Source organism: Eretmochelys imbricata, chromosome 8, assembly GCF_965152235.1.
Source record: "Eretmochelys imbricata isolate rEreImb1 chromosome 8, rEreImb1.hap1, whole genome shotgun sequence".
Lineage (NCBI taxonomy): Eukaryota > Metazoa > Chordata > Testudines > Cheloniidae > Eretmochelys > Eretmochelys imbricata.
In genome coordinates, this window is record NC_135579.1 from 101,972,135 (window position 1) to 101,999,122 (window position 26,988).

Here is a 26,988-nt window from a genome sequence, read left to right on the forward strand (position 1 = left end):
GTCAATTTATTTCATTTTTCTAAAAAAAATTTCATGGGGGAGGGGACCCCCCCACCATTTCCTGATCAATCTCATCCAGTACTTCCCTCTTTAGCAACCTATTCACATCCAACACAGAGCGCACCTCCCAGGCCCCATCGGCTTCATTGACCCCGTTGTTCCATGCAGCCTTATCATGGCATTTGCACAATGCAGGAAGATTTTGTGGGGTGTCCTTCACCAAGGGGTAGATTTCACCCTAGTTTATTAATCAAGGCCAGGTGGCTAGCAGATATACAACAGAAGCTGCATCATGGTGGTAGTGGCCCTCTAGAAAGAAATTGGCTTTCATTAATCGCTGCTATTAAAAGTAATAAATTGACAAAAATACATTCAAATCCTAACTATTGCCATTTTAAATACAGCAGATTTCTCTCAGCATTGAAAATACATCACTTGTCGGTCCTGTTTATTGGGTACAAATATTTTCACATGTGCTCGAACACAAAAATCATACACTTCTTATATCCCAGGACATAGTGTTACACACATTTTTAGTGTGCACTATGAATTACACATTACCACCTCCAGTGTCCCTTCTTTATGAACCCAGCACCCCCTCTGGTGGTGAATTTGAACAATTGCAATGAGATAACTGATCCCTTCAGAGACCATATGGTCCTTGCTTCCAGAGGAACGCAGCTAAAAATCTAGCAAAGCTTTTAGGTCAAGACTTTTCCAGGTAGTGGATTTCCACAAGCTAGCACGATAAACAACTCTCTCCCCCACTGCAAGTCAAATATAGGTGTATTTTTAAAATAAAATTAAACTGTAGGGTGCATGGGTGACAGACACATTGGAACACTTAAAATTACATAATCTTACTTTAAGTTTTTTTCTCCTGCTGATAATAGCTCATCTTAATTAATTAGCCTCTTACAGTTTGTATGGCAACTTCCACCTTCTCTGTATGTGTATATATATACATATATATATATATCTTCTTACTATATGTTCCATTTTATGCATCCGATGAAGTGGGCGGTAGTCCACGAAAGCTTATGCTCTAAAAAATTTGTTAGTCTCTAAGGTGCCACAAGTCCTCCTGTTTGTTTTGCGGATACAGACTAACATGGCTGCCACTCTGAAAAATAATCTTACTGTTTGTTCAGAGTTTACTTATGGATGAAACTTTGTGCTAGAATATATAACAGATGCTGTAGGCATCCATTATGTATTTTTGCAATTAGCAGACAGTCCTGGTACATTTCTTGAAGAACATACATAATTTTGTGGGATGTTTATTGCTGGGAGCTGCCTCCTACCCCTGGCAAAAGCAGCATCCCAGATTCATGGACCTTTTACAAGTCACATACTATAGGCAAGATGGGTGGCCTTCTTGCTGAAGAACAGTTGAAGCCCTGACATCAGCATTATGGGGAGTTAGTCAAAATTGTTTTCTTTCTTACCATGGAAAATTTAGGTGAAAACAGGGCCGGGGGGGGGGGGGGGAGGGATTTTCTCTCTGTCTTGCAGGGAAGTTGTTGCTTTCTTCAACAGAAATTCAAATGTCAAAACATTTCAGCCAAAATTCAGGAAGTTTTGATTTGAAAATGCTCCCACAGTGCCTCATGGTCTCATTGCCTCCTATGGTCTGGCCTCCTTCGTTTGGTTGTCCCCCTTTGGATGAGGGTGGTGCATCATGGGAGACCCTGGTCATGGCGTATCATGGAAGGTGTAGTCCAGCCTGTTCTATGAGGAGACTGGGGAAATATGAGGCACCGGCACGACATCTCTCATGATGCACCACGGCAGCATTTCCAAACAGAACTTTTTCGGTGTGGGGCAGTCAGCTGATTTCAATGAAAAAAATCAAAATTTTACCTTCAGCTGAAAAACCGTTTTTTTTTTATTGTTGTTGTTGGTGTTGCAAAGCCATTTCAATGGAAAATTCCAACCTAGTATAAGGAAAGCAAACTAGGATGGCCAGAGAACAGGTGGGAGTTCACGGGATTCTAATGCCCGTATTAGAGACGTGTAGCCATCCTAAAGAAGTAAGGTGGCTTGGTCTTTGGGAAGGATGTTGGCCAAGTGGTAACCTGGTAAACCTCTCCACATGATCCATTGAGTGCAACCCAATGAGGCTAAAGGAGGACCACCTTCTGTCCTCCTAATCATAAGTAAGGAAATGCTACAGCAGTACATGGAGTGGGAAAGATGTCCTGTAGAAAAGTGGGTGAATGTACAGCATGAAAGCAGCAGTTTACAAAGTAAATTTAGGCACCTGCAAATGTAATGGTCTGATTCTCAGGGATTTCCCAGCACTCACAGATTCAGACGACACCCCAGGGAGCTGTAGATGCTCAATGCCTCTGAAAACCAGGCTCCTTTGGTTTAGGTGTCTAACATCAAGAATCCCAGGTCATAAATTTTGGCCTTGCTTCTATAAAAGTTGCTTGTTTTGCTTAAACAAAAGGGACTTATCCAACAGAGAAAAATATGGGATGCGGGAACCAGAGGTGAACAAAAAACAAACAGTGCAGGAAAACTGCTATATGAAGAATACTGCAAAATACAAGTTCTGCTTGGTTAGACCAGCATAACACAATTAAGGCTTCTGTTTATTCCAGTTTTAGCATACAGTTTAAGGCCAGAAGGGACCACAAGATCATCTAGTATGACCTAAAGGAGGTTTGGGAGCTACCAAAGCCCAGCATTGAACCAGAGACCTTTATATCTTCAGGCTAATGCATGCTCAACTGAGCTATGCTTTATGTGCTCCTGTGATTGAAGGTGTGATCTGAACATGGTGTAGAAAATCAGGAGCAAACAAGTGTCTCATCCCAGCTTTGGCAATGACTCATTAGATCAGCCAGACTGGGTCAGACCAATGGTCCATCTAGCCCAGTGTCCTGTCTTCCAACAATGGCCAGTGCCAGATCCTTCCGAGGGAATGAACAGGACCAGGCAATTAATGAGTGATCCATCCCTTGTCCAGTCCCAGCTTCTGGCAGTTGGAGGTTTACAGACACCCAGAGCATGAAATTGCAACCCAGACCATCTTGGCTAATAGCTCATTGATGGACCTATCCTCCATGAATGTATCTAATTCTTTTTTGAACCCAGTTATACTTTTGGCCTTCACAACATCCCCTGCCAAAATGTTCCACAGGTTGACTGTGTATTGCTTGAAGTACTTCCTTAGGTTTGTTTTAACCAGCTATTAACTTTATTGGGTGACCCCTTGTTCTTGTGTTATGTGAAGAGGCAAACAGCACTTCCTTATTAACTTTCTCCACACCAGTCATGATTTTATAGACCTCTTGCATATCCCACCTTAGTCATTTCTTTTCCAAGATGAACAGTCCATCTTTTTAATCTCGCCTCATGGAGAAGCTGTTCCATAACCCTTAATCATTTTTGTTGCCCTTCTCTGTACCTTTTCCAATTTTAGTACATCTTTTTTGAGATGGAGCAACCAGAACCGCACACAGTATTCAAGGTGTGGGTGTTTCAGATTTAGACAGTAGTATTATGATATTTTCAATCTTATTAGCTATCCCTTTCCTACTGGTTCCTAACATTGTTGGCTCGTTTGACTGCTGCTGCTCATTGAGATGTTTTCAGAGAACTCTCCATGATGACTCCAAGATCTTTCTTGAGTGGTAACAGATAATTTAGACCCCAACATTTTGTATGTATATCTGGGATTACGTTTTCCAGTGTTCATTGCTTGGCACTTCTCAACATTTAATTTTGTCTGCCATTTGGTTGTCCAGCCATTGAGTTTTGTGAGATCCCTCTTCTGAAGCAGCTTTGGACTTAACTATCTCAACTTCTTCAACCAGAGTGAAATTCACCCCATGCAAAGTGCCAACACAAGTCTTAGATATCTCTTCAAATCTTATTTTAGAATCTTATGTAATACAGAGGGCTTCACTTGGTTCTCCACACAGATATAAATTTCACCTTCATTGAACACTGACTTGACAGAATTCAACAGAGTTATTCCAGATATAGGCTAGATTAGCACAGAAAGAGTTTTGAGACTTTTTGTTACTATTATTTAAACAGCAATGACTGTGCTCAGAGCTGCACACAGGAGAAAGACAATCTGAGCCCAAAACAGCCTACAATCTAAATGAAAGCCTAGTAGAACTTTAACACTGACTACAATGAATGGCCAGAAGAGGGACTAGGCCTGAAATAATGTAGCATTTTACCAAAAATTGTAAATATGTGCCATGGATTTAACTTCCAAATCACTTTACAAGCAACGACTGCTTAAATTTGTGATGAAAATAAGCATCGTGCCACTACTAGGGAGTCTCTTTACGTAAAGTGAGGAAGACTGCAACTGTTTAACTGTGTATGGAATCAATACACCATACCTTAGGAAGGCAGCGTAGAATACAATCATATCTAAATGAAATTAGAGAGGAAATTTAGGTTGGAAGGATGTAATTACCTGTGCTGGAAATGAGAATGGGCCTCAGCATTGGCACCTGTATGAGCGTGAGATAAATATTACGCACTATTTCAGGAGTGGTCATGACCTCAACTGTGTCTCTAGAAGACCACGCCTGCAGCACCCCTCCTACCAATTTGAGGTGTTGATTCTGCATTGAATAAGACAAGCAGATCATCGCCTAATGAACCACCAGTACCCCCTTCCTGCAGTACTCATGTGTTCCCTGAGGGAGTCTGAGGTCTGCTATACATTCAGGTTTGCCGGCATAGCTATGGCTTTTATGGATGTGGTTATTTGCCAACATGGCTAATGTGCAATCTCGAATTATAATGGCAAAAAAAGTCCTTTTTCCAATATAGCTTATTTTGCTTGGGGAAACACGCAGAAGCTATACCAGCAAAAGGACTTTTTTGCCAGTATAAACTGCATCTACTCTGGGAAACTGGTCAGTATAACTATATTGGCAAACCTTTTCAGTGTAGCCAAGGCCTTAGACAGATACAGCTTCACATCTGAGATCGGCCATGGTTCCCAGCACAAGGAGATGGCTGAAGCCACCACTTATGGAGTCTAACACAGATTGTAGCGTCGAGCCCAAGGGACTTAGCGGTATACTGTCATGCTGCTTTTTCATACTCATGGATTAAGTGGACTTCATTGAACCATTCAGTGGAAGATTTTTTTTGACACACTATTTGAGTGTCACATTTCCTTTGCTACTTGCAGAGAAACCCACTGTCTTTTCCATTTTCTGAAAAAGAGCAAACACTTTCATTCTTCAAAATAGCTACTCAAGATAAGGGCACAAATCATTTGTGCTGGCTCCACCTTATTTTCCAAGAGCTGTCTTCCTTCAGTAGCTATTACAAAAAACAAAAACTACACACACAGGAGTTTGTACGGTATGAGCGGCCCAAATCAGTATTTGCTTTAGGGTTAAATGGTTAATCGTGTGTAAAGAAGGTTTCGGACAAAAGCAAACTTTTGAGCACATCCCTCTATCATGTGTCCAAGGGAAAGAGAAAAATTCTGCTATTGCCAATAACTACAATAATAAACCTAATTACAAAATGGGCTGGAATTGCTACTCCTGGTTAATAAATCCACAGGAGCTATTCCTTCTTCAGGAGTGCCTCTGTCTGTCTTTATCTCATTCAGTACTACAGCCTCAGCCCGAAGTTGAATTTTCCATGGCAGCTTGTTGGAATCTAAAGGGACTTGGATGATGAGTGAAGACACCCAGTGAATTGTGTGCCTCCTGATGCTTCATTTAGAAGGTTCTCTGGCACGGTATATACCGGAAAAGATATGACAGACACTGTCTATTTGCCTTTAGACTAACAGGTAAACATCTGAAAACTAAGCTTCCAGGAAGGCTTAAATCCTATTTATGATGTAGGATTTATGTCTCTAGGAGGCTTTCCGTTTTAATGCACAGATCTTGAGCTGCCTTTTGGTTCTCTCGCTCTCATTCACTTCAGTCCAAGCACAATAGATTGTGGTTTGCTAAACATACAAGGAACATGGACGTACACCCATGCAATGTCTGCTATGTGCCAATTTGAAGCTTCAACAAGCTCACAGGAGCATTTCTGATCTCATTTGCACAGGAGAAAACACAGAGTAACTCATTTATAAACAGACTATATATTATATAATTAAAAGTATCAAGTTTATTATATTGGTATTTAGTTAACAGCTTGATATGGGACAGTAGATCTCCCTCACTTGTGTCAGTGAAAGGGAGTGTGCTCTGAAGAGACTGATGGACGGTACTAGAATTAATTGAATACCTCTCCTTTCCTCTTTCCCCAGGTATATCCTTCCCACCACCAAAGAATTGTAAATTGTGAAGGTTAAGGGTTGGGGGACATCAGGCAGCCGCAAGTGAAGTCCTGAGCCCTGTTAAAATTGATATACAAAGTACTGCATGGAAACTGAGTGAATCCCCATAGCTGCTTGGTTAGTGTAATCTACAGTCACTGATTGGCTAAGAGAATGTACACATTCTATTATTTTTGTTGCTCTGTCTCCTGTACCCTTCACTCTTACTTGCCTGGTTATCATATCTATCTGTATATCTTGTGTTTTAGGATATAAACTCTTAGGGGGCAGGGACTGTGATTTACTGTGTGTTGTACAGCACCTAGCACAAGATGGCCCCAACCTGGTTGGCCCCTAAGTGCTAAAGCACTATAAATCTGTGTTCTGGAGAAACGACCTCGTCTAGGTGAGGGACCAAGTACTGGCTTCCTCTGAGCGCAGACTGCCAACTCTGTTATAGGCAGTCCTTTTGAACCTCTTGGTATAATATGAGACAGCACTGGTATAAAATTCATTTCAGCAAGGACTTCAAGTCACGTCTGAAGTAGAAATCTAGTCTCCTAAAATGCCACCTTTCCAGCTGAATAAAATAATCATGGATGACTGCTGCAGTTTGAGCTAAGGTTTTCCATGCAAATAATTAAAACTCTCCTCACTCAACTCAGTTCCTCCTGGTTAGCTGTAAACAAGTTTACATAGCAGCATAAATCAGAGTACATTGCAGAGTAACTCAGTGTTACACTATAGCAGTTCCTGACATCAAAAATTAAGACCTCCAAGCAGATCTCATTTGAGGGGGGAAAAAGTTCGGGGCCCAACGAACCAATCTTACTCCCGCTGACATCAATGAGGTTTCACCATTCATGTCCACTGGAGCAGGGTCGGGGACTAAACCTAAAAGCAAGTTCAACCTTGCTGCATCTGAAATAGTGCCTTTAAAGCTCTAAGGAGAAAAATACAACTCTTAAGTGGAAAAATGAATCACAAATGTCTCACCTACAGACAATAATGGTGTTCTATTGAGGAAGCCAGATTTATGAGGCATCTAAGACTCAACAGGCTGCGCAGGGGGCCGACACACTTTGAGAAGACCAAGTGCCATTGAAAAGAATTATGGGGGAACTCAGACAGTGAAAGGACATCCATACCTGTTCAATGGTGAAAAGTTTCTTGAGAGCACAGAGATGCTACAGGAGCTTGCAGTGCCTTGGCACCAAAGAGAGCAGCTGATGGCTGAATAAAGCTGGGGGCGGGGGAGAAGGGAAAGAAATACAAGCCCTTTTATAGCAGTTGTAGACCAGAAACAGCTTTTCTGATCCACGTGCCAACACTGATGGGTCCTTTTTCTTTTACAGACGGATCAGATGAATTATCACTGCATGATCAGATAACATTATATACATATCAGAGAGAAGGAGGAGAAAAGCCATGTTTTCAAATACTATATGCTCCCCAATCTTAACCTGGGTTGAGTAGGGTCTCTGGGGCCTCGTTTTCTGACCTTGGAACCTGTGTGTTATATAGGAATATATCCTTAATTTGTCATTTTTCATGGCAGATCATAAATGTAAGCCAGGAACTTGGATGAAGCCACACAGCAAAATGTATTGGAGGAACTACTCAAATTCTTTATACAGAATGCCGCTACATGGAAAAGACACATTGATATATTACTTTCTGTTTTTTTATTGAATTTAATTTTAATTATGTCTCATCTTGAATAAAACCAAGTGCCACATTAATGGCATCTTCAATAAACAGAAGGACAAGATTACTCAAATTGTACAGACAATGCACAATTTACTCCAAATTCAATATTGCCAACATTTTTTGTTTTTAAAACAGTGTTTTTTAAAACTTATTCCTAAGTAACTGTTACTTATTTGGCTTCAGCTCTTAAATACATAGTAAGGTATATGATGAGAGGAAACAGAATCTATTCTTATCAGAACTCTTAAAAGCCAGTATTATTAGACCACCACCAAAATAAATATTTGCATCTTCAGACAGATTTCTTCAATCTGCCTACAAAAGTGTTTGAGTCTTGATTTCAGCTTTTATATCAGAACTGTAGTTCCATTTCATCCTGTCTTAGGTCAGCACATTTAGACATGGAAAACAGTTTCAGTAGTTTTGAAAAGGGGAGGAATTAATCAGGTGAAAGCATTTAAAGGATTTTGTGAAAATCTTCCAAATTCTCAGGAACAAGGCATGGTCCATATTTTCTGTGTTACTAAGCTTTATATTATTTGTGCTCAATAGTCTGACTTTAAACATCCAATGTGTTGGGAAAAAAATCTCTTTTAACAGTGGCTATGTTCCATTGCATATTAAAAACTCTGAACTCGCAGTCTTATAAGCCTCAGTAAAGTAAACATGCAAGAGTTGGCCTGAGCAGATCCAAATGCAGGATCAGGACTAAAGTAGTTGTAATTAAATCAAAACTATTATTAACTCACTTGTGACTTCCCCAAGTAGGATTTCAAGACGAGCTGAAGCCCAAAAATTCAAGACCATTTTTCCCTATACATCACAACATGTTAGAGTATCACATCTAATTATAGCAGCAGCTGATGTAGCAAAAATAATAATGGATAACGCCAATAAAAAAAAAGAAAAAGAAAAAGTTAAAATACTCATCCTCAGGTTTCTGGATGTCCTTTAATGAAAGTTTTGGGACTTGAGGAATGCAGGATTGAACCCCTATAGGTCTAGGAGCATTAAAGCTTGTGGAAAAAATGGTATTTAACAAAAGAAAGTCATAACTATATCACAACTGCACAGTACTTAAATACAGGATGGCTTGTTTCAACCAGTCACTTGTTAATTCCAACTATTACTGCTGACAACTGCACTGCACTAATGCAAGATAATGCCATAAAGCATGAACTAATTTGTTTAAGGGAATGAAACATTTAAAAAAATTCAAACTGGTCAAACGAAGTGCAATAATTAAAAAAACTTTTTAAAACAAACTATTAAAATTATACAATTTTAGGGAAACTACAAGTTTAACCATAAAAATCTTTCCCTATATAACAAACCTTAAAGTATTCAACAATACAATCAATAATCAATAATACAGAAATGCCCTTTCATTTGTTACAAAAACAGAACTGTTAAAAGAATAGTTTTACTACACATCTGTTTGGAGGTTTGTCACTGTCTAATGACTTCATTGTACTTAAGAGCATAATTACCATCACAAAGTGAGTGCTTAGACACTAAACTAACTCTGCAATTCTATTCTTAACCCCTGCGTAGTCCTCCTGTGCAAAAGGGGGTACATTTTCTCTAAGTACTCAATAAATTACAACACATGCTATGCACTCAGAGTCCTAAGAGAGTACCACTTTACCAAAGCACTTTGTACATCTATTGCTTAACAGCTTCACACTGTATTAAATTAGTTAGACGAAAAGTTCTAAAACAAATGCACATGCTAATTTCACAGTTCTGCTTACAGAATTTAGCTGTGGGATAAAAGGACTATCAACTGCATAAAATTTTACTTGGAAAAAGTTTCCTAAGTTTGGTCCAAAAACAGGCTGAGAGGTTTTTTTTAAAAAAAAAAAAAAAAAAGATATGTAGGCTCTGCCACTGAGCATTGCTATTTATGGACTCTTAAAAACAGATTTATGGCAATAAGGGATAAGAAAGGTTGCCCATGAATGGCACAAATTGTAAAAGGATTGATAGTCTCTCCAGATCGATTTTGACTACTATCTTTATTTTGTAAGTAACTGAACTAAGTTAGAAAAGAATCCTGAAATTTATTGTCTACTATAGCCACAATAAATGAATCCATTCCTATTTAAAAACAATTTAATTTTCAATTAATTGCTTTTCCAACTATCTGTGAATACAAGAAACATTTAAAAAAACCTTTAAAACGATTACAAAAGTGTTGACTTTAGTAGCAGCTATTAAAGCAAGATTCAAGCACAATTTCAAGAGAACTTTCAAGAATGGAACTAGCCTTCTTTGTCAAAAATGTTCACAACCTTGCCAAAAACCTGAAAGAGAAACATTTAATTAAAATTATGGAACATTAAATATTCAGCCATTTTCAGTTAGACGACCACACACAGGTATTGATGGTAAATCAGTATTTTTTTTAAAATGTACAAGACGTAGTTCATTTTTTTAAAAGACATGTGCATATCAGAATAGAGGTGAGGGAATCTGGCACCAAATCCTATTCAGTCTCTCATCTCCATCTATTTTTGTTTAGGTTATCAACATTATTACATTTTCTTTTTGTGTGGCAGCATGAGAGCAAGCCATCTATAGCAGAAAACTCTTCAAAAGGGATTACTACATTTTAAAAAATCTAAACAAAAACACAGTTAAAAAAAACAGGCCCCTGTCACAAGCAGATCCAGATAGGTGAGCCCTTGTGGCTTGACTACAAGTGGTCTGTATGTACTGAACTAATTGCAAAATGGAGGGCCAATTTCCCAACCTTTATGATGTGAGGGTAACACCAATAATTAGTAAAAACAGAACTTTTTTCTACTTATAATGTTTAGTTTTTGCATTTCATTCAGCTTCAACAATGAAAAGAGACTAATACATTTAATTTTCGTTTTTAGATAGTTTCTATTTTACTTTGGTTTTGTATTTCCATGCACTGGCATAAAAACTGCAGTGTTTGGATTGTACGGGAATATTTGTTTGAAGCAAAACTGGTTCCCAGTTGAGGAGGAAAAAAATTCAATTTATGGAAACATTTTGTTAAAGGAGTGCTCTGTCTGTATATATGTAAACAATTAGTTAATAGTCAAGGTGGCAGTAGACAGAGCTTAATGTATATGAAGCATAGTTCCTGGGTTTTGTAGAAGCAATAAAACTTCCGGTTGTGTGCACTGCAAATGTCTTCCTTCACATGCTATTTACATCAGTTCTTAACACATTTTATTTGGTTTTAGGTTTCATAAAAAATATATTTTTACAAATTCTAATTTCTGGGCAAAATTTGACGAGACATAGTCCATTTCAATTAGAGATGTAACCAAACATACACCCAGCTTTCAACCATCCTTCAACTTTAGGTAAGTGAATCATGATCCACCCTTGCTCCCCAGAACTCTCTTGGAAGAGTAGATGGAAAAATCTACATTATGATCCAGTCTGGTGACTGGTCTGGGATTGCACAATAGCTTGTTTCACTGGGTCTCAGTGTTAAGAACTAGAGCTTGGTTCCTTGGTCCTGAACGCGCAAAGGTTAATAGCATTGTGATGCAATGCATTCAGCCCCAGGGTGAATAGGAAGCACATCATAACCCCAGTTGACTTCCTACATGGAGCCCTCTCTAGCCCTCCTATCTTCCTGTGATAAGGCAGCTTTTGAGAAGCAGGAAAAGGAGGTGATTAAAGGTGATAAATGGGGAGCTCTTGTAAGAACCCTACCACTAAAAAGAAAAAATTATTGAATTTGACATTTCATAGGCAGACCAAAAAGACGAAGACTATATGTAAGGGATGGAGAGAAGGGATATCACTGACTCTACATCTCAGAAGAAGGGATCCAAAAATATATACCATGTTATTGTAAGCCCAACAATTTATTTGTCCTTGAAACTTACTTCATCAACAGATTTAGAGGCATCCACTTTCCTGACTTTTCCCATTTTCTCATATTGGTCTATTATGGGCTTAGTTGACTGCAGGTATGTGTGAAGTCTGTAAGACAGAAAAAGATGTCTCACATCATACAAAGAAAACAAGAAACATAACTATGAAAACTTCTGGGTACAGTACCTCTTTTCTAGACTCTCTCGGTTGTCATCACTCCTACCACTGCTCTTTCCTCTTTCAAGGCAGCGGCCAATACATATCTACCAACAAACACAGAATGAACTCTTAAAAGCATGTGACCATTATCTTTCTATATCTGAAGAAAGACTCAATAACAAACCTTTGTCCTTTGTTCAATAGGCCTAGCTCATTAATGTGAAAACCGATTTGAGGGCGAGTGAACCTGCGCGTACATAGTTCAGTGCATATATTTTACAAAAGATTAGCTAGATCTAGACAGTATTATGAATTAGTTTTTGATTCACTTGCCTTTTTAATTGTGGCTTGGGAAATGGGGGGAGGAGGGGCGGGAGGTGATGGCTTACAGTTTCAAGAGTGACTAATGATTTTGGGTGCCCAATCTGAGACACTAAGATTGAATACCTAAACTTTCAGAGAGCAGATGCTCAGCACTGTTTGAAAATCAGACTCTTTAACTGTCAAGTTTAGCCACTAAAAATGAATATATTAAAAAAAAAATCCATTAGTCTCTTTTGAAAATACAAGCCTATAATATTTAAGGTACACATACTAAATGTTAACTTACTAGGTCTTAATGACAAGCTTCTTAATGACAAGCGTCTTAATTTTTGCTCAGTCAGTATCACTGTATTTATTAAATTATTCTGATCTGTAATATATATATACTGTGCACAAAGTATAACTGGTTAATAGTTACTAAATACATATAAAGTTATGGTTACATTCTAATGTTAAATGAATAATCTTGATAATACATGGCAAATTTTTTATATATGTCAAGGTGCAAGAGAGGGATCTTTTAAAACAATTTTTCATATGGAATACATCGCTGATTTAATTTAAATAAAGTAAAAGGCCATTCAGATATTATTGTAGATTACTAGAACTAGTCAGACAAATTTGATCAAGAACTTTTGGGGAGGGGAAGAAATTATCTTTTTTTCAAAAATGAAAGTTTTCATTTAGTTCCCCCCCCCACCCCAATTTATCTGATAGAAATTTCTGATGAAACAATTTAGCTTGTTTGTTCTTTATCATGTTTTTTTCAGCTGGTCATCTTTTGAATTCCCAAGTTTGACTGATCAGTTTAACTATGAGATTTTTTTCCAAAATTGAACATGTGCAATTTTAAAATTTGAAAAAAAAAAAATAAAAAATGAAGAAGTAGATTTTTTAATTAAAAAAAAAGTTCCCCAGAAGGTCAATCTACCTACCATTTTAAATGTTTCAGTTTCTGACTAGCTCTAATGGTTACATCTCACTTCAGTTTGTGGTGTGCATGTGAGGAGCTGGGAGCAAAAGGTACTCGGAGCTGAGAGTGAGAACGCGGACTGTTGGAGGACTGAGGAGTACAAGCACTATCAGACACCAGGAGGAAGGTCCTGTGGTGAGGATAAAGAAGGGGTTGGGAGGAGGCCATGGGGAAGTAGCCCAGGGAGTTGTAGCTGTCGCTCAGCTGTTCCAGGAAGCACTTTAGACAGCTGCATTCCACAGGGCCCTGGGCTGGAACCCAGAGCAGAGGGCGGACCCGGGCTCCTCCAAAACCTCCCAACTCCTGGTCAGACACAGGAGGAGTTGACCTGGACTGTGGGTTCACGAAAATGGCCAAACTGAGGGCTGCCGTGAAGCTCCAAGGCGAGCAAATCCACCAATAATCCACCAAGACAGAGGAGGAACTTTGTCACAAGATATGTGACACAATCCTTTTGATTTCAAAGGGTTCTTAAGGAAAAACTAAATTGTTCAGAATTGTTGTTCAATATAATTTCTTAACGCAACTGGACATCTACTATTCTGAAGAACACAGTAATAGCAATACCTAGATCTAAAACCAATTTACAAAGGTTAGATTATTAACCCCATTTTGCACAAGAAGTTTTATAGCTGCCAAGTGAACTACCAAAAATCCTCAGTAGTAATAGCCCCAGGACTTCCTTATGTTGCTAATGCTCATGAATATTGGAAAATTCAGTACCTTCAACACAGTTTTACTGTTCTCGCTGTCTGCCTCTCATCATACAACATGGGATAACAGTACACAGCAATGATATTTCAATACCTCATTGTCACAGTCGAAAAACAGAACAAAAGACACGTCTGCCTTTCCATCCATAGTCTTATTCCAGCCTTGAAGATTGTCTTCATTCCTGGGGAATCCATCTATCAAGAATTTGTACTTTTGGACATTGGCAGCCATTGTTTGATCCATAGCCTAATAGATAGCACAGTTCAGTTCAATAACTTCTTACACACAAAATAATATATTTGTCTATTAAGTGTTGGTCAGATGTTGACATGATTTACAAACTTTTAACATGAGAGTTTTATTGGACCAATGCCTGTTAGCGAAAGAGAAAAGCTTTGGCACTGACACAGAGCTCTTCAGGTATGGAAAAAGTATGGGAAAAACCACTGAGGAGAGGGATAACTCAGTGGTTTGAGCATTGGCCTGCTAAGCCGAGGGTTGTGAGTTCAATCCTTGAGAGGGCCATTTAGGGATCTGGGGCAAAAATTGGGGATTGGCCCTGCTTTGAGCAGGGGGTTGGACTAGATGACCTCCTGAGGTCCCTTCCAAACCTGATATTCTATGATTCTATAAAGTAAGGTACTCAGACTTTCAGAGCTGAACACAAAGTGGAACAGATTGTTTCGCATAAGGAGTTAACACATTGTAAGAGACCATTCAAGATGAAGTGGCCAGTTAACACCTCTGCAGTCATAGGACAAAAAAGAGGGAAGGATTAGAAAGGGCCCCAAAGGGTCACACGGGGGCGGCAAGAAGGAACCAGCAGCCAGGAAGATGAAGGGGCGGGGCCAGAGCCTCTCCTCTTTGGGCCATGATGCCTGGGACGCTGCCCCGTGCAGCACAGCGGCTGCACAGTCCCAGGCGGCTGCACGCTCCCAGATAGCTGCTGCGCTGCACCAGGCAGCATCTGGAAGTAGCTCCATATGCCAGGGGGAGCCAGGGCAGCAGGAGGACAGAGACCTCTCACAAAATACAATGTGCCCTGAATGTACTTGGTTTTAAATTAGGTTCAGTTAAAAGCTTCAGAGAAAACATTATAAAAATAATAAAATGTATCAAGTGCCCTCTTTGTGCTTTATGTAATGAAAGGCATTGCCTCTTGCCTACTGTAAGGCCCATAACATAGCCATATGTGATTTTAATGAAAAGCAAGTTTACAACATGCACCCATTGCCTATCATCTTCCTCTTGCTGACTTCAAACGGAGGGAAATGTTTTCTCAGGCTACACCCACTACCTTGTTTGCTTGGAAAGGTGAACCATCAAGACAATATTCACTTTTCTTACCCTCTTCAACAAGCTGATAGTAATCTCAACTGGTACGATTGCTCCCTCTTTAATATATTTTTCAATTAGTTCTCCATACTGAGAGCCTGGTCTTTTTCGTTCATCTCGAAGGAGATCGCCTGCAGAAAGGTGGGTGTACCCATATTTCTGAAATACGTATAACAAGTGTTAAGCAGATGAAGACTCCTTTGAGTAAGTACATATCCTAAATTAACTTAGCTGTTAAAATTAATTACATTATCCTATTAATAAAAAGGCAAATTTACAGCCAAAAATAGTCAGTTTGGATAAAAAGCATTCTATTTTCAGCCTCTGTCATGATTTCACAGTATACCCAATATGTGCAGGAAGCCTGGCAGACTGCTGCACCTTGGGTAAAAATTTTCAAAAATGCCTACGTGACTTTTGAAAATGAGATATAGGCTCCTTAGGCCTGGTCAACACTAAAAACTTCGGTTGGTTTAACTACATTGGTCAAGTGTGAGAAAAATCCACATACCTCAAGTGGCTTAGTTAAACTGTAGACAGCCCATGTAGACAGCACTAGATTGAAGCTCCTGCTTCACAGGGGGGTGGATTATCTTTCCCAAAGGGAGAACCCGTCCCATGGGTGTAGGTCATGTCTACACTGTGCTGCTGTAGCGCTTTAAGTGTAGACAAGCCCATAGTCACTTAGATACCTTTGAAAATGTTACCCCTTGTAATGAATTAGATGATTAAAGTAAACCAAAAGACTAAAAGATACATGTTACAGTCCCACCCAAAATACATGGCTATTTAGAAATTCACTGGCAATTTTAGCCAGTAGATCAAATTTTAATTTAGAAAATGAAAAGGAGTCAAAACAGCTGCTTTACTTGGTAAGCTTGAAGGCAGGTTTGTATTTTAAAATAATTACCTACCTTTACTGCAGATATGGGACTACTATATGTTTAGACTAAAAGTTCTTTATTTAGAGAGGGAGCATGCTCCAAGCACAGTGCTGGAAGCTAGAAATACCTGCTTTCTACTTCTGACTCTGACATCTTCTGTGGCCTTGGACAAATCACTTATACTCAGCTGTAAAAGCTGTGTGAATAATGGATTTTTTTGGTCTGTTGGCAATTCCAAGAAACTGCTAAAAATAGCTGTGAGCCAAACAAAATGGTTCATTTCATTTGAGCATTTTTTTACATTTTTAGTTCTTTTTAAAATAAAAAAAACTTTTAATTTTGAAATTTCCTTTATGTCAAATAAAAAATTGGAGGAGTCCGGTGGCACCTTAAAGACTAACAGGTTTATCTGGGCATAAGCTTCCGTGGGTAAAAAAACCACTTCTTCGGATGCATGGAGTGAAAATTACAGATACATGCATAAATATACTGGCACATAAAGAAAAGGGAGTTACCTTACAAATGGAGAATCAGTGATGACAAGGCCAATTCAATCAGGGTGGATGTGGTCCACTCCCAATAATTGATGAGGAGGTGTCAATACCAAGAGAGGGAAAATTGCTTTTGTAATGAGCCAGTAACAGTCTCTATTCAAGCCCAAATTAATGGTGTTCAGTTTGCAAATGAATTGTAGCTCTGCAGTTTCTCTTTGAAGTCTGTTTTTGAAGATTTTTGTTGAAGGATGGCTACTTTTAAATCTGTTATTGAATGTCCAGGGAGACTGAAGTGATCTCCTACTGGCTTTGTATGTTACCATTCCTGATGTCTGATTTGTGTCCATTTATTCTTTTACATAGAGACTGTCTGGTTTGGCCAATGTACATGGCAGAAGGGCATTGCTGGCATATATTACATTAGTAGATGTGCAGGTGAAATGAGACCCGGATGGTGTGGCTCATGTGATTGGGTCCTATGATGGGGACAGAGTAGGCAATAGGGTTTGTTACAGGGATAGGTTCCTGGGTTAGTGTTTCTGTGGTGTGGTGTGTAGTTGCTGGTGAGTATTTGCTTCAGGTTGGGGGGCTGTCTGTAAGTGAGGACTGGCCTGCCTCCCAAGGTCTGTGAGAGTGAGGGATTGTTTTCCAGGATAGGTTGTAGATCGTTGATGATGTGCTGGAGAGGTTTCAGCTGGGGGCTGTATGTGATGGCCAGTGGTGTTCTGTTATTCTCCTTGTTGGTCCTCTCCTGTAGTAGGAGACTTCTGGGTACCTGCCTTGCTCTGTCAATCTGTTTCCTCATTTCCCCAGGTGGGTATTGTAATTTTAAGAATGCTTAATAAAGATCTTGTAGGTGTTTGTCTCTGTCTGAGGGATTGGAGAAAATGTGGTTGTATTTTAGGGCTTGGCTGTAGACAATGAATCGTGTGATGTGTCCTGGATGGAAGCTGGAGGCATGTAGGTAAGAATAGCGGTCAGCAGGTTTCCAGTATAGGGTGGTGTTTATGTGACTATCACTTATTTGTATTGTGGTGTCCAGGAAGTGGATCTCTTGTGTGGAGGGTCCAGGCTGAGGTTGATGGTGGTGTGGAAATTGTTGAAATCCAGATGGAATTCTTCAAGGGTCTCCTTCCTGTGGGTCCATATGATGAAGATATAATCAATGTAGCACAAGTAGAGGAGGGGCGCTAGGGGATGAGAGCTGAGGAAGCGTTGTTCTAAGTCAGCCATAAAAATGTTGGCATACTGTGGGGCCATGCGGGTACCCATAGCAGTGCCGCTGAGTTGAAGGTATAAGTTGTCCCCAAATCTGAAATGGCTGTGGGTGAGGACAAAGTTACAAAGCTCAGCCACCAGGTGTGCTGTGGCCTCATCAGGGATACTTGTAGTCCATCCTTGTGTGGAATATTGGTGTAAAGAGCTTCTATGTCCAAGGTGGCTAGGATTGTGTTTTTAGGAAGATCACCGTAGTTTCTTCAGGAAGTCGGTGGTATATGCTTGTGTCTGTAATTTTCACTCCATGCATCTGAAGAAGTGTTTTTTTACCTACCAAAGCTTATGCCCAAATAAATCTGTTAGTCTTTAAGGTGCCACTGGACTCCTCATTGTTTTTGTGGATTAAGACTAACATGGCTACCCCACTGATTAAAAAAACTGGAAACATTTCATTTACAAAATGTCATAACAAAATGTTTTGATTTTTTCTTAGGGGTGTTTTTTTTGTTGTTGACCAAAACAATCTGGCAAAATCAACATGAATTGGCAAAATGTTTTGGTGTGATCCAATCTGCATATTTGCCAAAAAATGTTTTGGTCAAAAAATTTCACCCAGCTGTACTCCACAGTTTCCCTATTTGCTAAATGGGGATAACATTACTAACCAAATGCCTAACAGTGTTGTGAGAAGGAGTTAATGTTCGTCAATTGCTTTGGGGATGTAACATACTAAATAGTAGGAACTATATGTATATTAGGTAGTTTTGATGAAGTTGTCCTGGTTTCTTTATTCTTATTTTTCAAAAAAAAGAAAAAATCCCTGTTTTGTATGCATTTCAGTTATATGCATACATTGAAACCAGGAAACTGAGCACATATGTTGAGCCAGGTGGCAGTCTCCACGGAGAGTGTCAGGATGTGACACGGGTAATCCATGAGAGAAGCTAGCGTCTTCCCCTAGTGCTGATGTGGCAGTCCAGGCTAAGCAGCTAGACTGATGCTATTAGAAATCTCTCAATATACTGTATTCTTTCTATAGAAAGAAATACAGCAGGGAATCTATATGCAAACGTATCATACAGATAGCAGTTTTTAGTCTAAACATCTATCACTCTTGTATTTTGTGGTCAATTAAGGCATTTTAAAAACATTAAAATACTCTAACATAAACCCTCACCGAAAAGCACATGTTAGACCTATGCTTTTCTAAGGCACCCATCACCATAGAATCTAGACACCAGAAGTAAAATACATATGTGCTCATACTGTACAGAGAACAGATTTCAGAGTTCAGAATGATAAATCTCAGCAGGAAAAAGTTAGAAAAGGAGAATTTTTTAGTTGTACTAGTGTCAGTTAACTACAGAAATGTCAAGTACATAAGGTCTTTTTTAAAAGTAAGTTTTTAATATTACATAAAACTTTAACAAGATTACACACAGCTAGTTCTATAAAACAGGTATGAGACACATAACCTAGGAACATACCAAAATTAAATTACAATTCTAAGTATACAAAATAGAGTATGTATGTATATCTTTACTCTAAGTTTTAGTCCGGAAAAAACACCAAAACAAAACAGAGTTTAGGGTTATCCGCTTGGCTGCAGTGATAGCCACAGCAAATTTCAACAAAGGAGCCTGGGCAGAATAGTAATGTGCATACTTCCCTTTTATGGCTGTGATCTTGGGATTTAAAACCTTGGCTACTAAATGAATACAGTAGACATATTACACAACTCACCAAGCAAGCTTAAAAATATTTAGTTGCTTTCCAGCTCTACCCACAGAAGCCTGAAAAGGCAGTTTTGCTATAATCACAATTTAAGAAACGATATAATTACTTAAATCCCCAAAAAACTGCAGACAGCTGGAGAAAAAAATAAAGCATGCAAGATTTTGCCCTAAATGACCATGAAGAGAAACTCTAGCTACATTCTCTATTACCTTACTGTATTTTTGTTCAAATGGGCAGTGCATTGAGATATGCTTATTTAATTGTAAATCTACATATTAACTATGAACTGCAGAAGCCATAAACCAGAGTAAAGCTTTTTATAAGCAAGAAGTTTTACTCTCCAGAACCCAAAATTAACATGTAGCTCTTCTTGCTACAATTAAAGAATTATGATATTTTTAACATTAAGTTAAACATTAAGGAGAAAAGAGGAAGACAAAATAATCCCCTTGGTTTCATGGGATTACAGCACCATTTAATTTTCCTCAGCATTTTTTCTTTTCATGCAAGAAGAAATACTGACTCAATCTTTGGAATTCTCTTTACAACAACAAACTAAAATAGTTTTAAATAGATGAACAGGAAAGAGAGAGACAGAAGTATTTTAAAGTGAGCTTGTTAAATAGGGATGTTTCTAATTACATTAAATTCTAATTTGGAATGCTTTTCAGAATGGATTAGTTGAGCTACATAACAGACAGCCTGCTCCTCCAGAATTTGTTAAATTTTCAAACACCTTCCAGCTTTCTCCCATGCTGCCTCTCATGCTTGGGAGCAGCTCCCTGCAAACATCCATAAAGCTACCTCATTATCCTTCTTCTAACTCTCCTTCACTGAGATGTCTATGGAAAACTTATAAGTCTGCTAACACAACTGCCTATGATGCTGTCTCATTGTTTCATTGTATCTCCGTTTCACTGTTTCCATCTGTTGTCTATTGTCTTATACTTAGATTGTAATCTATTTGGAGCAGGGACCATCTTGTTGTTCTATTTGTACAGCACCTAGCACATCCATGGGGTCCTGATCCATGATTGAGGCATGTAGGTGCTTTGGTAACGCAAATAATAAATTATAGTAACTCAATAGCAAAACTTCCATTCGTTGACTTTGATGAGATCAAAATCCAAAGGAAACACTTAGTTTTAAATCTTGTAAATAAATGTGACAAAGAATCTGGATTTCCAATCTTTAAATAGAAGATTGCTGAGAAATGATACTCAGCTTCATGAAGACAGGCAGCAACCGGTTATCTCTTTATGGCTCTCAGAGGAGTGCTCCCTCTTGTCTCATACAAGGCAAGCATTTAGAAAATGAACTGGAGCTTAAGAGATTTATTTTCTCTCCCAGAAGCCAGGAAAGGAAATGTCATCGGCAAAACTTTTGTCTTTCGGGGTGTGCGTGTGTGTGTTTTTTTAACACCTCTGAAAGACAAAAGTTAGGCTCTCCTGCCAATAAAGCTAACCCCGTTTGTTGGGGGTAGGAGTCTTTTGGCATTCAATTGCCAGTGTAGACTTAGCCTTAGTTCTTTTTGTTATGTCTCTTACTTCCACGGGTGAAAGTAATTTAAAGGACGCAGGGCGGCCGGGCGGGAAGAGAGGCTGTGGCTCTGAGGACCCGGAAGGGGCAGGGCCTCAGGCAGAAGGGGCAGGGCTGGGGCCAGACTCCCCTAGCCAACCCTTCAGCACTGCCTGGCCTGCGCCACCTGGGGCTCCGGCAGTGATTTAAAGGGCCCAGAGCTCCAGCCGCTGCCGGGAGCCCTGGGCCCTTTTAAATCACCGGGCCCCAGAGCAGCTGCCCCTTTTGCCCCCTCCACCCCCGCCCATCAGCAACCCTGCCGGTATGGCCCTTAAAGTGCTGCCGCGGCAATGATTTAACATCAGCTATGTACCAGCCCATATCGGTGGCCACTTTCTTACCAGTATGCCGTACTGGCCCGTACTGGCTTACTTTCATCTCTGCCTACTCCTAAGGATTTCCCCTTCCTAGGTTTAATACTAGCAAAGTTAACATGTAATACTTTTCTGGTAGTAGATACAATTCAAGCAGCAGTGACTCATTTGACTCCCTCTTCCTCAAGTGGTCTTTATCCAATTACTTTAGGATACCAAACCAAAATGATTTACATTTCTAAGTATGGGGCAGCAGCCACAGAAGCTACTTCAGCCCAGAGGCTGCATTAACGGCTTGCAATTATATTCCCTCCAGCACTACAAAAATTCCCTATGGTTGAAGCTTGTTTGTTGTGTACCAAGGGCAGGATTTGACCCAAAGTAACAAAAAGGCTTTTTGAAAGTTACTAGCCTTATATCCCACAACTTAATTAAAAAAAACAAACAAAAAACCTGTTTGAGTTAGAGTTCATAATTTATGGTGAAAACCCTATTGTGGCTTAAATATTAAATTAGAGAGACAGTATCCTTTTCTCTCTCTAATATCCTGGGATCAACACAGCTCCAACAACACTTTATGCAATCTTAAATGTCAGTTTTCAGTCTGGACTAAATTTTTATAACGAAGTTATACAGTATGGAAAACTAGGCTATAATGTAACAGTAGAGTACCATTATAGTTTCTCCACCACGCATCACTAGAAAACAGAAACAAAAATGCTAGTGCCAGGACTTGTGGTTTTTCCTTCTGAAGTTTAAGCAATGTGGGCATTGTTATGGTTCTTAGTCATTGCTTTCATGTGGGTGTGGACAAACCTCCATCATTTATGGCACTTATCATGCATGAAATATCCAAGTCTACTCCTAAAAGGCTTTATTTGGAGGCATTTAGCCTTAAATACACCATAACTACCCAACAGAACAGATTTTCATCATCCTGATTTTTAAAGGGGTCTGCTTCTGTATGTAAAGAATTGTCAGCTATTAACCATCAGCTATTCCCCCCCTCTTCTAAACATCTTTTCCATCTTAAAGTACTGTTAAACTAAAAAGAATTTGAAATATTTAGAAATGTTGTGTGAAATTCTATAATTAAATCATGTAATTAATCTCTTAATGCCAGTTTGAAAATCTTTGATGGCAGAAAAGACAATGATTAATTTATCACAGGACACACATAAAGACTCACTCTGCACAACTTGTGACCTCCATCACATTCAGCTGCTGAGCAAAGTTTCACTTCTATTTTTGCTTATAATATAATCTGATTTTCACAATTTACAGCGTACACTACTGTAAAGCACCATATTTGATTTGAGATTGTTCTGGGCCAATAGATATGGAGGATTTTTCTGAGGCAGGTTGTATGGAATGAAGACAATTTGGACATGTCATACTTTCTCATTCCCCAGCATTCTGCACTATAAAGTAGTGTTGAAAGTACACAACTCTGATAATCTCAAACCAAGATCTAGAGCACCATCATTGCCAGGAGGCGTTGGAGATGGATCGACCATGTGCTTCGGATAGAAACTGATTCTATCAGGAGAGCAGCAATAAGATGGACACCTGAAGGCAAGCGAAAACGAGGCTGCCTGAAAACAACATGGCGAAGGAAGCCAAGCTGAAAAAATTGGGGCACAGCTAGGGAACCATTGAAAGACTTGCCAGAAACAGACAGGAATGTAGGAGCTTCATCACTGCCCTAAATGCCAGAGGCTCAATAGGAACATGATGATGATGAAAGCACCATATACCTCTGGAATAATAAACCCATTGTACCTGATATTGCAACCCCCCACAGTATCTTTGAGGGACATTCTCTTAAATTTATTAATGGTTTATGTATGATTGTGTTCCACTCCATGAGGGAGGCTTACCAACAGCTTTTCCAGGAACTACAAACAGTAGGAGGTAATTAAGTCAAGTCATTGAGTGGACCATGGAGGGGACCACAGTTGTGTTAGGTGCCGTACAAATACAAAAGATACCTTGGGGAAAGGAGTAAGAAACAGGGGACACGGAAGGTATGCCAACACTACAATAAAAGATACTGCAGCATGGCCACAGCTGGCTTGAATTAGCTGACTCAGGCTCATGGGACTAAAAATTGCAGTGTAGATATTTGGGCTTGGGCTGAAGCCTGGGCTCTGAAACCCTACAAGGGGGATGGGTCTCAGAGTCTGGACCCAAATGTCTACAGACTGCAATTTTAACCCTGCAACTCAAATCAGGGCTTGTCTATGCTGAAAAAACTGCAACTCCACCACTGTAGTGCTTCAGTGGAGACACCTACTCCAGTGGGAGGGGTTTTCTGATTGAAGTAGGTACTCCACCTCCCTGAGAGGCAGTAGCTGGGGCAAAAGAAGAATTCTCCCATTGATTTAGCACTGTCTATGCTCAGGGGGGTTGGTTTAACTGTATCGCTCAAGGGTGTGGATTTTTCACATCCTTGAGCCGTGTAATTATATTGACATAATTTCCTAGTGTAGACCAGACCTCAACTGACCCGGGCTCTGAGACTCAGAGCCAAGGGTTTTTTATTGCAGTGTGGATGTATCCAAAGAGGCCCTGGCAGAAAGGTAAGGGTAAATGGGACACACAGGTCCCTGGACTCTGGCAAGCACACCCATCAGCTCTAGCTAGGTCTGTGATTATTGTTAATCGTGAACATCTTCCTGCACAATACCACCCGCACCCCCAGTCTTAACTCTGCCCACGGTACTGTGGAGAACATGCAGACACAGAACTCGACCTACATACACAAGATTCTAGTAGGTACGTCTGTGCCTTTACCACCACCCCCCCCCCTTGCAGAGATGCCCATTTCCCCAGCTTTGCACTGGAGGAGCTAGGGCCCTAGAGGCTGGGAGTTCAGTCTGGGTGCCCAGAAGGGGAATGTGGGGGCTCCCATGCGCACTGGGAGAAACAAGTGGGTTTCTTTTCAAATACACCAAAAACAGCCTTTTGCACCTTTAACCCAGACTGAGAGCTAGAACTTCCCTAACCGCCTAGAAATAGAAACCGAACCCCAGGGAGGCCATTATAACGGGCCGCCTCCCTGGGGCCCCATGTCCAAGCCCCCGCTCACCCCCGCAGGGCCGCGGAAACGAGACCCCGCGCAGGCTGAGCCACAAGACTTCCAGTCCCGCCATGCCCCGCGCCGCTTCGCAGGGAAGATGGCAAGAGCCCCGCGCCGCGTTGCATGCTGGGGGGTGTAGTCCGCTCGCTCTCTGAGGCGGCGGCAAGGGGGGAGGGGGAGTTTGCGGACACTGAGACCCTCCCCGCTGCGCTTCTCACCTCCACGATGCGGGCGCATTGGGTCCCCTTGCCAGCCCCGGGCCCGCCCAGGACGAACACAACCAGCGGCTTCATGAGGAGGAGGAGGCGGCGGCGCGGAGCGGCGGCGGTTCGGAGGCAGCGAGCGCGAGGGCTGAGGCGAGCCGCTACCACCAGCGGGCAGCGACAGAACATGCACGGCCCGCGGGGGAGGGGGGAGCGGGACAGGGAGGGAGGCCAGGCCGCCCAACCGCCACCGGCTGTCACACGCCGGCTGCTGACGTGGGAGGGAAAGTGCTTCCGGGTGCGGGGGCGCGCGGGGCGCTGTCCGCGGCTGGGCTGGGGCGGGGGCGTGGTGACGTGACACCTGGCGGGCGCGCGGGCGGCACCGGGGCAGCAGGAGCCTGCGGAGAGCGCGGCCCGTGCAGAGGCGGCGGCGCGGGGGGGGCCCAAGGCCAATCCTGGCGGGTGTTCAGACACGATCCCTGGGGGAGCAGTGACACAGCCCGCTGCTGAGCTCGGGGGTTTCTTGCTCCCTTCACTGCTCTCGGACAGCTGCTCGCGGTACCCCTGCGAAAGCCCAAGGTGTAGTGGGTTTCACTCCCGTTTGCACCACAAGACCTAGTCTGCCCCCCTGGGCAGATGTCTGCGGATCTGCTCAGACACGGGGTTCCCCCCCCACCACACCGCCCACGTGTTCCCAGCCAGCATTGTCCCTTTTTCGAGGTAGCTACTGTAAGGGGACTGTTGCCCCCCTTACTAACAATCAGTGGGGGTGTTTTGGTTGGCTAGCTCCCAGTACTAAAAGGGGGAAGGGTTGATGGGGAATCAGGACTCTGAGACTGACAGTCCCCAGGAACAACGGGGAGAGGCCAATGCTCTGGTCAGCCTGAATGACAGGGGGGGCAGGCTAATCAGAGAGTCAGGAGGCCAAGGAGGTCCCGTCCTGTCCTCTGTGTGAGCTGGATTTGCCTGGGTCAGACAGAGTGGGGCCGAGCTAAGGAGAAAGCAGGCGCCCAAGCTAGGCTGGGGAGCAGAGCTGTGCCAGGTCCAGAGGGACCAGAAAAGCAGCCCAGAGAGAGCAGACCCTGTCCTGGGAGCAGAGCTGCAGCAACCAGAGCCAGAGGGGCCAGAAAAGCAGGTCAGGAAGCAGGTCAGTGCTGGGAGCAGTCACAGAAGCAGCCTGCAGAGCAGACCTGTCCTGGGAGCAGAGCTGCAGCAACCAGAGGCAGAGGGGCCAAAGAAGCAGCCCAGGGAGCTGGAGGCAGAGCAGCAGCAGAAGCGCAGAGACTGAGTGGTGCAGCTGGGGCTGGAGCAGTTTGGAGCTGGGTGTGGTGAGCAACTGGGGAGAGTGAGGGGGACCCTCGGCAGCGGGCCCAGCACAGGGAGACGCCTCAGCCAAGAGGCTCTGCAGGCCAGGCTTGGATCATAACCCCGACAGGGCGGGGGCGACACTGGGAAGAAGGATCCTACCACTTAGGGCCTGAGAGCGTGTGGCCACCACCAGATCAAGTGTCCAACCCACAGCATCCCTGCAGCAAAGCCAGGGCCTGAGAAGGAGGCCTGGGACTTACAAGGAACAGACTGTGAACTGCCTGGACATTCCAGAGACACTGTTTGTGATGTTCCCTGCCACAGAGCGGGTTGATGTGTTTCCTTTAACCTTTCCCATTTTTCCTTATTTTTTAAATTAATTGTTGATTAAATAACTTGCATTTGCTTTAATTTGTATGTAATGGTCAGTGGGTCATAGAAGTGCCCAGCGCAGAGAGAGTACCCTGGAGTGGGGACACCCTAGCCCCTGTCCTAGGTGACCACAGCAGGGTTGGGGGTCGAGCCCCCCAGGAATCTTGGGCCCAGCCTTGTTGGGGTTAGGAGGACTCTGCCAGACAGGAGAGTGGAAGCGGAGTCCTCAAGGACAGGGAGGCCACTGGATAAAGGAAGTGGGAGCGAGGATTCGGATCCTTTCGCTAGCCCACTTCACCGGGGTAGTGCAGAAGCCAGGAAAGTTCCTCACAAGAGCGGGACTATTCCCCCGCTTACACTACTCTAGCTGCCTTGGGAAATCAGTAAACCAGCTGTTCGGTGTTATGGGTTCACAACGCCAGGACATCCAAGAGGATCCTGA

The 26,988-nt window shown here is 41.8% G+C and overlaps 2 protein-coding genes across 2 annotated transcripts in view; one reads left to right on the plus strand and one right to left on the minus strand.

Annotated features, from left to right (window-relative positions):
- The window catches only part of TAL1 (TAL bHLH transcription factor 1, erythroid differentiation factor), a 250,857-nt gene that overhangs the window by 161,831 nt on the left and 62,038 nt on the right, over positions 1-26,988 (plus strand). The gene's annotated exons all lie outside the window — the stretch shown is intronic.
- Positions 7,941-25,139, minus strand: CMPK1 (cytidine/uridine monophosphate kinase 1). The gene is made up of 6 exons (XM_077824267.1): positions 24,882-25,139; positions 15,369-15,515; positions 14,115-14,267; positions 12,038-12,114; positions 11,863-11,959; positions 7,941-10,290 (listed from the first exon to the last, which is right to left on the minus strand). Exons 1-6 carry the CDS (start codon positions 25,053-25,055, stop codon positions 10,249-10,251), a joined length of 690 nt encoding a protein of 229 aa, XP_077680393.1. The 5' UTR covers positions 25,056-25,139; the 3' UTR covers positions 7,941-10,248.

What these genes read in the sequence shown, in the direction of transcription:
- CMPK1 (XM_077824267.1), bottom strand. Translation starts at nt 25,055, where the DNA reads ATGTTCTGTCGCTGCCCGCTGGTGGTAGCGGCTCGCCTCAGCCCTCGC. An exon ending in TTTTCGACTGTGACAATGAG is followed by an intron (nt 12,115 to 14,114) that starts GTATTGAAATAT and finishes GTTTGTTGGTAG; the next exon opens with ATATGTATTGGCCGCTGCCT. An exon ending in CGAGAGAGTCTAGAAAAGAG is followed by an intron (nt 11,960 to 12,037) that starts GTACTGTACCCA and finishes TCTGTCTTACAG; the next exon opens with ACTTCACACATACCTGCAGT.